This window comes from Salarias fasciatus, chromosome 5, assembly GCF_902148845.1.
Source record: "Salarias fasciatus chromosome 5, fSalaFa1.1, whole genome shotgun sequence".
Classification (NCBI taxonomy): domain Eukaryota; kingdom Metazoa; phylum Chordata; class Actinopteri; order Blenniiformes; family Blenniidae; genus Salarias; species Salarias fasciatus.
Genome location: NC_043749.1, coordinates 29,497,348 through 29,512,975, shown reverse-complemented (window position 1 = coordinate 29,512,975; position 15,628 = coordinate 29,497,348). Strand labels below are relative to the sequence as shown.

Genomic DNA, 15,628 nt, shown 5'->3' with positions numbered 1-15,628 from the left:
GGGGACCTTTTTCCGGTCCTAAGTAGGAGAAACAGTGTTTTCTTGACCATGTTGTTGTTACTGAAAAAAGTAAAAGTGCAAAAACATTTCTTTAGGGTTAGGCTTTGTTGTGGTGTGGGTTAGGGTTAGGGTAAGGGTCAGGGTTAGGGGCTAGACATGAATGGGAGTCAATGGACGGTCCCCACAAGGATAGAAATACAAGACTGAGCGTGGTGTGGTGTGTGTGTGTGTGTGTGTGTGTGTTCAGACCCTGTTCAGGTCTTCTGCGGGGCTCCTGCTGGTCTGGGTGTGTGTGGTTGCCCCGGTGGTCTCTCAGTCCTGCTGTGGGGGGGTTCCTGGGGTTCCTGGGATCCCGGGCACACATGGGCCTGATGGGAGCGACGGCCCCAGAGGACAGAAAGGAGACCCTGGTAAGCTGAACTCGAGTTTCTTGTTGGGACTTCCTGTGGCTTCTGAGTTTGCATGTTCTCCCTGTGCGAGCCTGGTTCTCTTCAGCTCCGCCTCCAGCTGACCGACGTGTCTCTGTATGAGCAGGCGAGGCCACTCGGCCCATCAGGGGCCAGAAAGGGGTGCCAGGCCTGCGGGGCCTCCCGGGACGCCCCGGTCTGAAGGGGGACGTGGGTCTGCCGGGTCCTCCGGGACATCCGGGGCCGCAGGGGGAGAAGGGACGATCCTCCAACGCTGCCGTCAGCCAGAAGTGCTTCTTCTCCTACAAACGGGTGATCTCTCAAACAGTGATGTCCGACACCAACATCGAGTTCAACAGGTGGAGCTGAAGCGTTGAAGGATTTCATTTTAAGATGAGCAAAATGTTTGACTGATCCCTGAACGTCCTCAGAGAGATTCTGCCTGACCTGGATCAGCAGTTCCAGGGAGAATCTCTGACCAACGGGACGTTCGTCTGCACCACCAGAGGAGTGTACTTCTTCAGCTACCACATGTCAGCCAAGAGCCGCGTGAGTCTCAGCAGCTCTCTGATACTCTGCTTGTTCGTGTCTGTTTCCTTCACACTCAAACTGCTCTGCGTCAGGACTGAAGGGTTTCAGTCTGTAAACCTGTGACTGTAATGAACACGCTCTTGGTGTCTGCTCTGGACTGATGGTCACTCTTGTGCCGATCCAGCTGTGCCTGAAGCTGATGAAGGGCGCCGACAGTCACATGTTGATGTGCGACAATGCGGACGGGTTCCTGGTCACCTCGGGCTCGGCGGCGGTCCTGGAGCTGGCGGTCGGGGACACGGTCTCCCTGCAGACGCACAAGTACAGCAGCATCGTGTCGAGAGCAGCACGAGCCACACCTTCACCGGCTTCCTCCTTCCCCACCGCCCTGAACTGACGCTGAACCCTCAGCCTTCAGCTAACATCATGTTTTATCAATGGTTCAATCTGGAATCCAAATGAGATTATACAAAAAATAAATTCATCATTACTTTGTCATTTAGAATCTTACTCGAGTCTGACGGAAGAGTAAAACCGTCAATAGTTGTCGTTGTAGCAGATTTCTGTTGAGCTTTTCAAAGGTGTTTGCTTGTGCCTGAATGAAAGTTTTAAAAAGTTATCTTTTTTGTGGTTGAGCTTCTGTTTGAGTTTGATCAGTTTTTACTGATCACTCCTTCTTTTTGTTGGCTTTTGAATAAAAGTTTTAGCTCACAGTTTGCGTTTTATGGAACTTTGCTGAAGCCTGATTGATTTTTGTTTCTTTGTCGGCCTTTGCTGAAGTTGTGGATGACCATCGCGCTCTTGTTGCTACTTTTCTTGATTTTACAGCGTTACGCGTTATTATCAATTTTGACTATTTAAACATCATCTCTTTACAAATGGAAATTTGATCTCTTTTTATAGTAAAACTTAAAACAGCTTCAGTAAAAGGCGCCTGGGGATAGGCAGGGGGATGATTTAAAATATTTAATGTGATGGTGTGGGACATTTCCTCTGGTGGCTCATTGTTTAAAAACAGGGAGGTAAGGTGAGTAACGCTCAGCTGATCTAATTGACTCGCACAAGCCAGGGCTTCGTGAATTATCCAGCAGGTGGTGTCAGGTTGTCGGACACTTAACCTTACAGCTGTGAGGTTGGGAAGCAGAAACCCGGGACTCCGGGCTGGATTTATCCGGTTCAGTCAAGGTTTTATTCTCTCTGTGGCTTTTATGGATATTTCTGAGGTGTGAGGTAAAGATTAAATTCAGCTACTAAAGAGCAACAGTGACGTTCACATTTCTTTACAAAAAAAATAAAATAAAAAAAAAAACTCCATAAAGAGGCTGGTGTCAAATTACAAGAGTTTTATGCAAAGAAATGTTTACAAAGAGGGAGGAGAGCTTGAACAGAAGCTGAAGGACGAAAGATGAACTGATGACGTACACAGACTGGAAATAGGTTAAACGTGACAACTCGATTATAAATAGATAATACTTTTAAGATCAGGCTCTGCAGTCCGACAGCTGCTCTTCAGACCATCTCGTTGGTTTCTGCTGAACCACTGAAGACTCCATTCTTGGCGTAGAAAGTGTTCTTCACCACCGAGGACTTGGCGCTGGACGGGGTTTTGTAGTCCAGGGTGTAGTCGCCTGTTGGAAAACAACAGACGGCCAGACGTCACTCAGCTCTGCTGAAAATCTGAAATATTCCATTCATCCATCCAGCTGGAGAAAACTGCCTGGAACCCGTGACTGCCCACCGGTGTAATGATTAGCTCTTCAGGGTGGGATCACCTCCATTTGGCTGTTTAAAGTATGAACGGTTTGTGTGATGGAGCCCGACTCACCGAGCCTCCAGCCGTACTCCCAGGAGGAGAGCACCGGAAAGGCAAACCTCTCTTCAGGTTTAATGTGTTCGTCTCTGCAGGTACAGTCTGCGTCCCTTTCCCTGGAAAAACACATTCAAACTCAAACCATCTATAATTATGACTCTTGATACTAAGGCCTGCACTGTGTCTGAAAACTTGACAGCAATGAATCCGTTTAAAGTCCAGACTGGTTCAAGAATAGACAAAGAAAATGATGAGTTTAATGTATGTTAAGGTGGGAGCGGGGCGTACATGGTGGGAGGAGTCCTGATACAGAGTCTGCTTGGTCTGAGGAGAAGCTGGCCTCATCAGAGGAGGTGCCTCAGTCCCCGCTTCTACATCCGCCACTGCAGGAGAGGAGGAGGATGAGGAGGAGGAGGAAGGTGGCTCTGCTTCTCAGGGGCCCTCTTGCCAGGAGACACAGCAGCAGCACTGAGTGATAAACACAAATGTGAAAAAAGCACTTTGAATCAAATACTGGCAGGATTTTATCCTTCTTCCCTCAAAAGGCCCCAGTTATTTAGACTTGCTGGCCCTGCATGCAGTAACTGTCCCCGCACACAAAAAGATGAGTAGTTCAGCCAATATTGTAATCAGAACCCAGCAAAAAAATCTCATTTACTGCTTTTCTGTGTCCGCGCTCTTTAATTGAGACAGATGTGCTGCAGCAACAGTAACCAAGGTCTGAAGCCCCACAGACCCATAATCTGCCCCTGTTTGGGAGCAAAGAAAGGTCAGAAGATTGCAACATCACAAACTTCATAATTAATTAACTTAACTTCTTAATTAACTTAAAAAAGAGTCTCTCTCACTCTCTCTCTCTCTCTCTCTCTCTCTCTCTCACACACACACACACACACACAACACACACGCCATGGGATCGGTTCAGGCAAATAGATTGCTTCTATGTAAGAGGAAGCAATTAAAAGCATTTTCATTCTTCATTTCTCTTCTGCTCTCATTCTGTGGTGTTAACTGAGTCCTTGGCCAAGTTTGAACATGCAGAGGTCCTGACAAGTCAATAAACAAAATCTGAGACCAAGAAGCATCTTCTGAGATGAAAAAACAGTGCCCACTCCTGGCCCGACATGACAAATTACATCTTTTTTTTTTTTTTTTTTTTTCCTGCTTCAGTGTGGACAAACGTCAGTAAAGACCACAACACAGCAGCACAAAGCCACAACGGAAGTGTGCCGTGGTCAGGGAACAAGGCTGTTTCTGGGGGAGATTATATTCTGACAAAACCAAAGCGGAACCAAACGACTGACCACAGAGCACAAACATAACATGATGACAGCTTCAACAGATTGTTGTATACTCCATTCACATTCTAAATCATTATGCTGCGATTCACTTGTTTATTCACAATTTTATCCACATTCTAATGAATATGTACTGATTCAACTGTTCACTATATTTTCACCTCATATATATTAATATATTCTGTGATTGTTTCATGATTTTGAGGCCTTCAGTATAACTGGCTGGAACTGAAAATGAATTCTGTGTGCATCCTGACGGTCCAGGCCGGTTTAAAGGTCAGAAGCAGGGAGTAGACCGACTCCCTTTCTCTTCTCACATGAGAAAAAAGCTTCTGTGTCTCATAAGACAATTGACGCTTGTATTCATGTCCGAGAAAAACAACAGCTGCGGCTCAGAGTTTTATCAAAATGTAACCATCAACCAGCTTAGTCATGCAAACACGAAGGTTTAACTTCCCGAGCGAAGGAGAGATCGGCGCCATTTCTGCTCGAGATTTTGACACTGTTAGATCTCTGACAGCTGAGGCCCGGGGCGCCCTCTATTTTTTTTTCTATTGCTAGCATTACAGGTTATCGCCCTGTCTGATCAACCTCCCACTGAATTAAAGATCTTGTGCAGAGACTTCAAAGTTTCGAGCATTCTTGATTACTCCTTTCTTCAATTTTTGCTGAAGTCTCAACACCCAACATTGATGATTACTGGAACACATCCATCAAAATACTTAATCAGCATTTTTTTTTTAATGAAACGTACGTTTCATTAAACTCTCCATAAATCAAAATAGTACATCTTTGTTTCCGGGGACAATATTTTCTGATGGACTTTGGTTCCGTCAGAAAATATATTCCCCCCCCCAGAAAAAAGCCTGTTTTCTCGCTTTAAATTAATCAAACTTTATTTCTATAGGATTATTAATATTAAAACAAAACAACACAAAATGCTTCACACAACATTTAAACACAGAACAACATACATACATACGCCATCCTGACCATAAAAAACACAATACAGTAAAACACACAGCCACACCTTCACCACAATCACACACACACACACACACACACACACACACACACACACACACACACACACACACATGCCGATACACACTTCCATTGTGTCTTGTTTGATGTTATGTTGTGGCAGCTGTGATGCCTCAAACATCAAAAAGCATCAAGTGTTAGTTTGGTTGCATTTTGAAGAACAGGTTTTGTTTCTGGGGGACAAAATTTTTCGATGGAGCTCAAGTCCACCAGAAGATTGTCCCCTGAAAACAAAATAGGACTGGCTTTACTAGGGGACAGTTTAATGAAATATAAGTGAAAGTTTGCTGCTGAGTGATTGTGACTGTGATAGCATTGTTAGTCACCAGTGTTGAAACTGTCATCATAAGCTTTATTGCTGTCAATCGTTTGTTTCCAGGGACAATATATTCTGACGGAACCAATGCGGAGCCAAAGCAGAACCAAAGAATCACACTTCTGTTGTGGCTTTTTGTTGTTTTGTTCTGGCCCCTTCCGGGCCACCGTATATCCGTTTGAATTATGTTACATGTAAACATGATACTTTTCGAAAGTGAGAGAAAACAAAAACAATACATTCAACAAGTAGCTCAAAGGAGAGGTTAACCGCTGCAGCAAAGTCAGTCACAACATGGACAGCTTTGTTTGGAATGATTGTTGAACTGAACTGAACTGGAAGGTGGATTCCATCAGAGAACGGGTTAATTTCTCCTCTGGCTAACATTGAGAGACCTGATGGACCTTCAGTAGGAACATAAAACTGCTTTGTCTCCCACGTCAGAAGGAATCCAAAGATTAGATTTGGGCTCCCCTCCTGCAGCAGCCTCAAGGTGACTGTTCATGGGCCTGTTTTTTCCTCTGGAGGATTCAGACACGGTGAAGCTTGTTTGTTCACCCTTTACCCACTTCCATGGACACCGTGACCCAGAAGCCGGGTTGAGGCTCGTTGTACCAGCTGAGGAGAGACTCTCTGGCCTTCAGGACGGATCACCTGCATACATGAACTCTTGGACTCCAAGTTCACCACACAAACAGATTGAGATTCTCACCAAGGCTCAGCAGGCTGCTGGGTCAGATCCAGAGGTCTCAGTTGGGGACTGTGCAGCCTCGCTGCTGCCCTTTCTGGAACTGGGATCACAGCAGGATGGGTAGAGTTCGCGTATCGACTTTTCCAGGCCAGACGAGTCAACATTTCCTTCTTGATCTGCTCCCTGTAGCCATTCTGGCTCTGAGTGGTCAGCAAGCCACGCATCGCCTGACACAAAACCTCCTTTAGCTGCTCAGCCAGCACAATGTCGACGGTTTACATGAAGCAAAAACCCAGAAGGAAAGAGAGAAAGCTTTATGGTACAGATTATTACTAATACAATGATATGCATCTGATTAAGACTTCTTAATCAAAACAGAGAAATAGAAGTAATCCATTGAGCAATGAGTAACTCAGACACATGCTACGAATGAAAAGGTGTTCATGAATTCTTGGTAAAATTCCTTGATCTACCTTTGGCGTTCCTGATGCGGAGCCGAGCTGGATCGGGGTCTCTGGTGGAGATGAGCTGTGGATCAGGTGACACATCAGCAACACAGCGAAACCTGAGACACACAAACGGACTGTTAGTGTGTGTGCTTCCACCCATACACACCAGCAGAAGCACTTGATGTCTGTGTGAAAAGTAAAAGTGTGGGTTCAAGTTATTCCCTTACGTGTTTTGAAATGTAATAAAATACATCAGCAAATGTGGATTTTTTTTAACTTTTGAGAAACTATTTGCGTACAACTTCAGGTAATATCTATAGCTACCTATAGAGCATCTTCCTCCAGTAACATCCAGATCACAGAGCATATTCCCAGCAATATCTACATTATAGAGTGCCTGCCCTCACTACAGTGGTTAAAGCAGAACATTTTTCTTTGACTAAAATTTTGTTGTGTTGATATCACCGCAGATATTGTTTTTTGATGCACTGGGGTCCAGATTGCACACATATCTTTAGTTGCTGTGCAGTCTAAATATATGAATTCATTCCAGCTGGAAATACAGTGAAAACAAGTAAGAGATTTTGTTTCCCATCAAAAGTTACAAGTGAAAGTTGAGGGGGAGGTTAGGAGGTCCTCCTCTGATGAATTTTGTAAGAATTTAGACTGTGACTTTCACATTCTGGTGAATTTTAAATGATGATGGAAATGAAAAATGATTTTGACTGATCCTTTTGATGGCAGAATCGAGTCACTGTGCTTAAAGTTAATATACTCGTATGTTTAGATTATTGAATGTTTCACTGTGTGTTTAATGTATTTTTGCGACTTCTGTTCAGATTTAACATTCAACCAACTGAAGATAGAGAAGTTATTCAGTTACATTCATATTTACATTTATCCAGTGTGGGTTAAATTAGGCAGTAGGCGTACAATGTAAAGACAATGACTAAAACCAGGTTGTCTCTCCGAGACACTCTGTTCTGAGGAGAAGAAGTTCTTATGTCAAATATGGATACAGTGTCCTCAACAACAGGGGAAACCGCTGATACTAGAATCTGCATGGCTTGATATAAAGCATTTAAAGAATATTAAAAGTAAAAACACTGAGTTTTTTTATTGATTAGTTTTATAAACCTATTGAACAGGACGAACACCAACAGCTCAGGAACTGTGGAAACAAACTGCATTTGTTAGGAAAATGTTTCTATTACTTTTTTACTTTTGTTTTTTAGTACTAAAACCAGAACCTTCAAGCTCCTCTGACATCCAGATTATAGAGAATCTTCCTCCACTAACGTCTCCATTGTCACTGGAGACACGAAGCCATGATCTTTTAGCCCTTCCGTGACTTGTGAGCAGCAACACGATTGCCACAGGGCTCATCAGCTCCTTGTGCTCACAAACCAACTGCAGACCGCTGTTGTTTTTCATGTGTTGAGTTGGTTAAAACCACAGTTCCCGGTGAATCAGGGAATTAAGATGCTTAGAATAGCTTGAACTGTTGGGAATGTTTTAGACCAGGGGTGTTCAACCTGTGGCTCTGGAGCCACATGTGGCTCTTCAGTCCCTCTGTAGTGGCTCCATGAAGCTGTCACCATATGAAAGGTGAATGAATATTAAACTTATTTTTATTATAGTGACACACCACAGTACTATTCAAAATGATTGGTCACTCTTGGTTCAAAACGGATTCAAATAAAGGTACAAGTAAAATTAGGGAAAATAGCTAAAACCCACAAGAAATGGGGAAAAAGTAATAGAACAGCTTAAAAATTGTGAAATGTCTAGAATTTCTAAAAGAACATAAATATGGTTGGGGGTAAAAGCATTGTAAAACTGCTTTAAATGAGGTAAAATAGTTAAAAGTGTTAAAATTTCAAAATTGTCAACAAAAAACACTTGACAGGAGGAGCAAAACTGTTAAAATCAAGTACAAAAATAGGTTAATATTTCATAAAATATTCACTATTCTGAACCCTAACATCATAAATGACATCATAAGATATAGTTTTTTGTTTGTGCATCAAAACTATATTGAAACTTCATAACCTGCATATGAATCATTTTAAAGGTAAATGTGCTTTGCGGCTCCAGAACGACTTGACTTGGCTGAAAGTTGCAAAGGTTGCAGAACCCTGTTGTAGAACTTTGTATTTTTTCCCTCTTTTTGTTCCAATATAAATAAAAGCTGAGATTTTTTTTCTTCTCCCACTTTCACTTTCATTTTAAAGTACAGAAAACCACGAATCCCACCCTGCACGTGCGTGTCATCTCTGAGGCGTCCATCAGTTGGAGAGGGGGGGGCGGGAGGGGGGGCTTCCCGCCAGTGTCCCCGCCAGTGTTGCGTTTCTTGCCGTAACACTGGACGGAAGCAACCCGCAGACCTGCGCCTCCAGCTCGGATACTTCTCCCTAAAAGCAGCCGGACGTCCAGAGGTGAGTGAAAAAGGAAAAGAAAGAAGGAAAGACAGGGAGATGTTAGAAAGATGCAACTTTTGTGAACGAACGGAGCAGATTCTTAAGAAGAAATGAGAGAAACGAAACAAACAGCAACAGACAACACACTGAAGATTTCACTGTTTTGTGGCTGAGATGTTCTGAAAATCTTCAGGCCAGGGGTGTTCAAACCTGTGGCTCTGGAGCAACATGTGGCCCTTTAGCCCCTCTGTAGCGCTCCATGAAGCTTTCACAGCATGAAATGTAAATAAATATTTAATTTACTTTATTATAGTGACACACCCACGGTGCTTTTTCCAAGGGATTTGCCAATCTTGGTTCAAACGGTATTAAAAATAAAGGGTACAAGTAAAATTTGGGAAAATAGCCAAAAATTACAAGAAATTGGGAAAAAAGGAAGAAGAAATGTCTAGATTTCTCAAAGAAAAAATAATTAAACATGGAAAAAAACATGCAAAACTGATGAAAAGGAGGGTAAAATAGATCTAATGGGAAAAGAGGATTAAAACTGTTATCAGGGCAAGAAAACTGGTTAAATGTGTTAAAAGTTCACTATTCTGAACTGTAGTTTACACTTCGTGAATGTATCCTAAGACATAGTTTTGTATGTAAATCAAAACTATTTTAAAGGTTGAATGTTTTTTATGGCTCCAAACCAACTTGACATATGGAAAGTCACAAAAATGGCTCTTTTGGTCCAAAAGGTTGCAGAACCCTGCTTCAGACTGTCCCTGATAAAGTGGTCAGAACTGAGATGTTTCCTGTGGAGCAGATGTTGTGGAAGGAGTATTTTTACACTGCAAAAGTCCAACTAAGATGATTAGAAGATTAGAAATATAAAACATTTTAAGCAACAAGTGTTTTTTTTTTTTTTTTTTTTTTTTTAACAATTGGGAAGGAGTTTCTTGACAACTGAAAATGTTTACAACCGGGAAAGTTTATTGAAAAGCTCATTGACACTGAGAATGTTTTTGAAATACTGCAAAAAGCTTTTAATACTGAAAGACTCTCAACAACTTTAACAACCGCGAAACTTAATAAAGATTTGGATTTTTTTTGAACAGCTGGGAAAATTCCTCAACTGTGTGTGAAATTTCAAAACAGCAGGAACAGTTGAGAATTGGGAACGTTTTTCAATTGGGTACATTTTCAAAAACTGGAGTTTTCAATGTGAGGGCCGAAGTGATGTCTGTGTGGAACCTTCTTTTTTTTAATTTTGTTATACTGCAGTAGTGAATGGGCACTTTGGGGGCCGCTCAGGGAGCCGCAGGGCTCCTGCTGTCTGTGTGTATTGTGAAATAAATCACATAAATCTCTGTCGAACAGCATACTTATGAAAATAGTCCACTAATAAATGTTAGGTACAGTTCTGCGAAGTATTTTGGACTCATATTTGTCTCTCAGAGTTATTTCAGATGTATAATTGTGTCCCACACTGTGTGTGTGTGTGTGTGTGTGTGTGTGTGTGTGTGTGTGTGTGTGTGGGTGGGTGGATGTGATAAGCTCCTGGGCCAACGCAGAAATTTGAGCTATGTTGTTTATTTCATGGTCAAATTAATGTGATGACACTTGCCCTGGTTTCACACAAAGGAAGAAGTATACGTGGCGAAATTCCCCGAGTGTGACTCGTTCCGTCTTCCACCAGCCGACAGGAAAGACTTCAGGTGAGACAATATTCAGTTTGAATCTGTGAGCCTCTTCAGCTTTAGAGGTGGTGGAATTTGTTGTTTGGTTTCATAAAGAAGATCTGACAGGACAGGAGCTGCTTCCGGTGAGATTTTAGTCCGTCTGGTTTCATTTCTTGTTGTATTTGAGTAATAATGCGTAGTATCAGTATAGCTTTCCGCTCTCTGGTGACTTCAGCTGTGTGTTCATTCTTCGTCAGATTCGGGAGCCGAGACCAGAACATGTCTTCATCCGTGACGGCGACGGCGGGAAACATCACGGTGGTCGTTCATGTTCACCCGACCCCCGCGCAGGTCCAACGCAACGCCCGGTTCAACTGGGGGCAGCCGGTGGCGCTCGGGGTAAAAACTCCATCACACAGTCCTGCTGCTTCCTGTGACTGGAAGAGAATAATACTGCTATTCACCGTTCTCACTATCACCTTTCAGTGTGTTTCAAAAACTGCCAGATGAAGCAGATCAGAGGAGCTGTGTGTCTCTGAGCCTCACTCCATGCCTCTGTCTGCAGTCGGTTCAGATCATGGTCGGTGTCGTGGTGCTGCTGTTTGGAATCCCCATGTCGCTCCACAGAGGCGGGCTGGCCGTTTACTCCGGGGTTTACTTCTGGGGAGGTTTGACCGTGAGTCGATTTTTGTGAATTTTTGCTTTGAACGGAAAACGAGAAAGTCTTTCACTCGCAGCGAGGAGTTGAGACGTAGAGTCAAGGACCATGTGGGAGTGTCCTTTCTCAGAAACAGACCCTGCTTCTATCTAGTTTTGTGACTCAATGTCTTCAGAAACTGACAACAGCTGAACAAAAGACGAGTTTAATTGACTATTTTTTCATCATAGATCAACACAAAGTGAAGTTCAGCGTTTTTTTGTTTTTTTTCTTAATAGTGTAGTAGGTGGTGTTCATGATGCCGCTGGTTCTCTAATGAATGTTTGATGTCTCTACAGAGCAGCTGGATTTATACCGATTAGATTAGACTAGATTACTCAAAGCTGGACTCTGTTGATCAGGTGACTTGTGAAGGTTGACCTGGATTTAAATTTGGAGGACTTTGAGTTTGAGGAGTTTCCTCAGAAAATGTCTCTGTCTCCTTGTCTCTTGCAGTACATCATAGCAGGAAGTCTGACGGTGGCTGCTTCCAAGTCGATGGAGCACTGTCTGGTGGGTGCTGTCACTCAACACACACTCCACCCTCAGACGCCAGTGATAAATGTGTCTGTTTGAAGGTTGTCCAGTCTTCATGTGCAGTCTGGAGCCGACGTGAGACAAAGCAGGATTAACATATCTGTCATGAGGCAAAATCCCAGAAAAAACTCCGCCCCCGCCCCGCCCTCGGACTGTATGACCAATCAGATGAAGCCCCGCAGTCACATGACTGCCCAAAATTGCAAAAGCAACAGGAATCAAAACCCCTTTCTAATCAACTCCAATTACTGAGTGAATCTTTTTGGGATAGATTCGTCACATTCAGTTCATTCACTAATTACATTCAGCGTTAGAGTCACAGTGAATCTCTTGGTCCGAGTTTAAGATGCTCCAGTGATTCTCCAGGTCAATATCGTAGCTAACGTGAGGTTTCCCACACGTACAAGCAAGAAACTTTGTGATTTTATCATCAAAATGAGTGTTTCACAAACAAAATTGACCGGTCCCAGAGTTGTTGAGGGGCACCGTTATCTGTGGGGTTCCTCAGGGATCAGTCCTCGGTCCCATCTTTTACATGCTTGCCTTTGGCCAATTCGTCCTTCCCTCTGGATTCCTCTTCTCCCGCTACGCCGACGACGCTCAACTTTACAAACTTGATTGATCTGCTTCTCCGTCCACCTCACCTCCAACACTGTGTGTGCAGCTGAACGGCTCCATGGCGGTCAACATCACGTCAGCTGTCTTTTCCTTCGCTGGAGTCATCATATGCTCTCTGGACGACGTCTTCTCCTGGGATTACTATTACGCAGTTAAGGTTTGTAGTTTTACACAACATCTGCAGGCTAACCAGAACTTTAACCACTACTTCAATCTCTTAAAACTCACAGAAACTAAAAAGAAAAGTAGGACAGGAAGCTCCTCCTGCTGTGGGAGGTCTGCTCAGCGGGTTCTGGTCTGTCCTTTGACATCCAGATGTTAGAGCATCTTCCCTTGGTTTGACCAGTATGTAAACTGTTCTCATTCATAATGCCAAAGTATGATTTAATCCACCTGTGTTCTTCTTTCAGGGTTTTCCAGCCCTCTTGGCCATCTTCCAGTTCCTGCAGTTTGCCATCTCCGTCACTCTTGCTGGATTTGCGTGTCATGCTACATGCGGCTGCGGACAAGAAGTGAGTCAACCATTGGTGGATGAGTTTTTTTCTAGTACAAATGTAATGCTTTAATCTACAGAGCGAAATACAGGGTCAGCAAAATCCCGTGGAACCAGTTTTTCTTGCTCGAGTTTTAAACCCGAGTTTCACTTTACGTTTACCAACAGGACAGCATGTTTAATCATGAAAACACTAAATGTTTAGACAAAGATTGAATCTTTCAGGATCACTTCAGAGAAGAAGCAAGGACGAAATGATTCATGCAATATGTCATTCCCCTTTATAAATGGACACCTTTCAGTACTCGACTCTCTGACTTAATTTTATTGAGCTGAAAGAAACTGAAAGCTACAACCTGTGATCATGTGTTTTTTTTTTCCTTTAGCCGCCACCGCCGAACTCTGAGGCTCCGCCCACTTCGCAGGGAAACTCTCAGGTGTCCACCGAGGTAAGGAGGTCCTGCAGGGGTTTGTAAGTCTGTTCTGAGAGTTTGAAGTCAGACTGAAATGCCTCTTTCGCTGCGTTGCTTTTTAGATGGTGAATTTGACTAAAACCTCAGAGGAACCGACGACCTCTGATGTTCCTCCGGCCTACGAAGTTTATTGATCCATCCGTCTGAACGCCTGATCAGTTTCACCACTTCACAGATTTCTCCCTCATTGTTCTCTGCATCCTTATATATAGAAAGTAACTCCAGTCTGGAGGGAAAATCAAAGCAAAGTTGCCATTCGTTCAGTTTTACTTGAAAATGTGAAGCTTCTCATTTTGTTTGGAGCCTGCAGCTTTTTGTTCAACTTGTTCTTTATATTTTTTGCAATAAAGATGTTAATTTAAACTTAAGTGTCTTTTAATTATGTCCTTTAAAATCCATTTAAATATATATAATGCATGACATTTTACTGACAGTCTATCTATACTGTCTATTACAATAATTTATCAAAATACACCTAAAAGACTGAAGTGTAACGGATGTCGTTTTCCTGAGCTGTGAATTAATGCTCTGCAAACTGAGTAAGACAATATGAAAGAAAAATGTGATTAATTCACAAAAATGTGGGATTCATGGAGTCAAACATTTGAGTTAAGTGTTAATTCTAACAAAGCCTTTGGCCAAAGGGCAGAAGACAAATGCACAAAACAGAAAAAAACACTTTACTTTTAATCGTAGTTTATTTTAATTATCAAATGTACATCATGTCAGTGTTTAACTCCACCTTAAACACACACACACATTTCCCCAAATACAAAAAGGAGCAAGCTTCCCCACCCACTCATGCAGAAATCTTCTCGTGTAAGAAAAGCCAAGAAAGCCCGAGCTCCAACGCGTCTGACAGTGTGAAGGCAGCGTAAAAAGTCTTGATTCTTTATGGCAACGTTTTAACGACTCAACACATCCTGAAAGCTAAAGAGCAACAGAGAAATCAACAATAAACATCAGTAGTTGTGTTCAGTTTGTTCTCACACAGAACTCCAGTTTTCTTTTTTAGGAGGAGATTTTAGGGGGAAAAGTTCAGTTTAGATCATCTAGCTGGTTTCTTTCTTCAAACAGAAGGATGAAAACCAGCATTCTGAGGCACAAACTATTCAGAAATCAGCAGGAAACCACAATAAATGTGTCTCTTGGGTTTTTTTTCCCCCCAGGCACTGTACGACTGAAGGAAAGTGCTGCGTACTTCCAGTTTAACTTCCACTAAATCTAAACATTCGGAGGTTAAAGGGTCTACAGTTAGTCCATCAATCCAGTTTAATATCGTCAGGAACAGGCGGAGACGTCCAGTTGATGTTAGCACACATTTTAACCTACTCAATTAAAACCAGCAATCTTTAATTTACCAATCAAGTATAAAAGAAATCAAGTGCAACATTTGTTACTAATCCCATTCAATCTGGTTACAGCTCCACATTTAGGCCGGATTACCAAGACTGCTTCACCATTTTGCATCCCTGATTCACTCCAGACCAGAGCAACGAGTTTCCATTTCATGATGGAGTCAAGCGCCCAGAACCCCAAACATCTCCATTTGCTCGCAGATTTCCCTGCTTCAAGTCACAATCGGGGACGCAAAATGGTTGAACCGAGACGAAGCGGCGGCTTCAGGGGACGGACACGTGGAAGGGCGAGCCGGGCACGTGGTCGTCGCCCCACTTCACCACCAGGATGTAGCTGCCCCGCTCGTTCAGGAGGTAGCTGACGTTGTACTGCAGGCCGCCCATGTGTTTGACCAGCACCTCCTCGCAGGGCACCTCGGGGCCGTACACGCCCACCTGGAGCATGTTCTTACCTGGAGACAGAGGCAGGGATTACAGTAATTAGTTACTCTGCATCTATAGAAGAAAAGGGGTGAGTGTGATCTCCAGGTTTTGGAGCGCGGTCGTCCTCACCGGCTTTGCTGCAGTCCACCGAGAAGCTGCTCCGACGGCCCACGGAGGCCTTGCTGAGGCCGGGACCTCGGATCTGCACCTTGCTGGCGTCGGAGTCGCCCAACCTGGGCATGACGCTCTGCAGGAAGCTGCTGGACGAGCGGAGTACCGGGTCCACAGTCAGGGTGGAGGTCTCGCTGGCGTTGGTCACGCTCACCAGGCGAGAACCTGAGAGACACAGCACAGAATGTTTAAACACCAACAGCCCTAAGATTCGTATTTAGATTG

At 43.4% G+C, this 15,628-nt stretch overlaps 2 protein-coding genes, 1 long non-coding RNA gene and 1 pseudogene across 4 annotated transcripts in view; 2 read left to right on the top strand and 2 right to left on the bottom strand.

Moving 5' to 3' along the window:
* The window catches only part of LOC115388506 (complement C1q subcomponent subunit B-like), a 1,731-nt pseudogene extending 331 nt beyond the window's left edge, over positions 1-1,400 (top strand).
* Positions 1,401-2,266: 866 nt separating this feature from the next.
* Positions 2,267-2,821, bottom strand: LOC115388681 (uncharacterized). Its single transcript, XR_003931492.1, has 2 exons — positions 2,764-2,821; positions 2,267-2,566 (listed from the first exon to the last, which is right to left on the bottom strand). It is a non-coding gene; the product is annotated as an uncharacterized LOC115388681 (long non-coding RNA).
* Positions 2,822-5,606: 2,785 nt separating this feature from the next.
* LOC115388504 (membrane-spanning 4-domains subfamily A member 15-like) lies at positions 5,607-13,813 on the top strand. The gene is made up of 9 exons (XM_030091666.1): positions 5,607-5,622; positions 10,651-10,669; positions 10,891-11,032; positions 11,199-11,309; positions 11,787-11,843; positions 12,532-12,642; positions 12,896-12,997; positions 13,365-13,427; positions 13,514-13,813. Exons 1-9 carry the CDS (start codon positions 5,607-5,609, stop codon positions 13,583-13,585), a joined length of 693 nt encoding a protein of 230 aa, XP_029947526.1. The 3' UTR covers positions 13,586-13,813.
* Positions 13,814-14,613: 800 nt separating this feature from the next.
* flnba (filamin B a) overlaps positions 14,614-15,628 on the bottom strand; it is a 48,074-nt gene continuing 47,059 nt past the window's right edge. For both annotated transcript variants that reach the window (XM_030091909.1, XM_030091907.1), the window contains 2 exons: positions 15,362-15,568; positions 14,614-15,261 (listed from right to left, as the gene is read on the bottom strand). In XM_030091909.1, the coding sequence (XP_029947769.1) occupies positions 15,074-15,261; positions 15,362-15,568 (395 nt within the window). In that variant the 3' untranslated portion in view covers positions 14,614-15,073. The remainder of the gene's footprint in view (positions 15,262-15,361; positions 15,569-15,628) is intronic.

What these genes read in the sequence shown, in the direction of transcription:
- LOC115388504 (XM_030091666.1), top strand. An exon ending in GGCAGCCGGTGGCGCTCGGG is followed by an intron (nt 11,033 to 11,198) that starts GTAAAAACTCCA and finishes CTCTGTCTGCAG; the next exon opens with TCGGTTCAGATCATGGTCGG. An exon ending in ACTCTCAGGTGTCCACCGAG is followed by an intron (nt 13,428 to 13,513) that starts GTAAGGAGGTCC and finishes GTTGCTTTTTAG; the next exon opens with ATGGTGAATTTGACTAAAAC.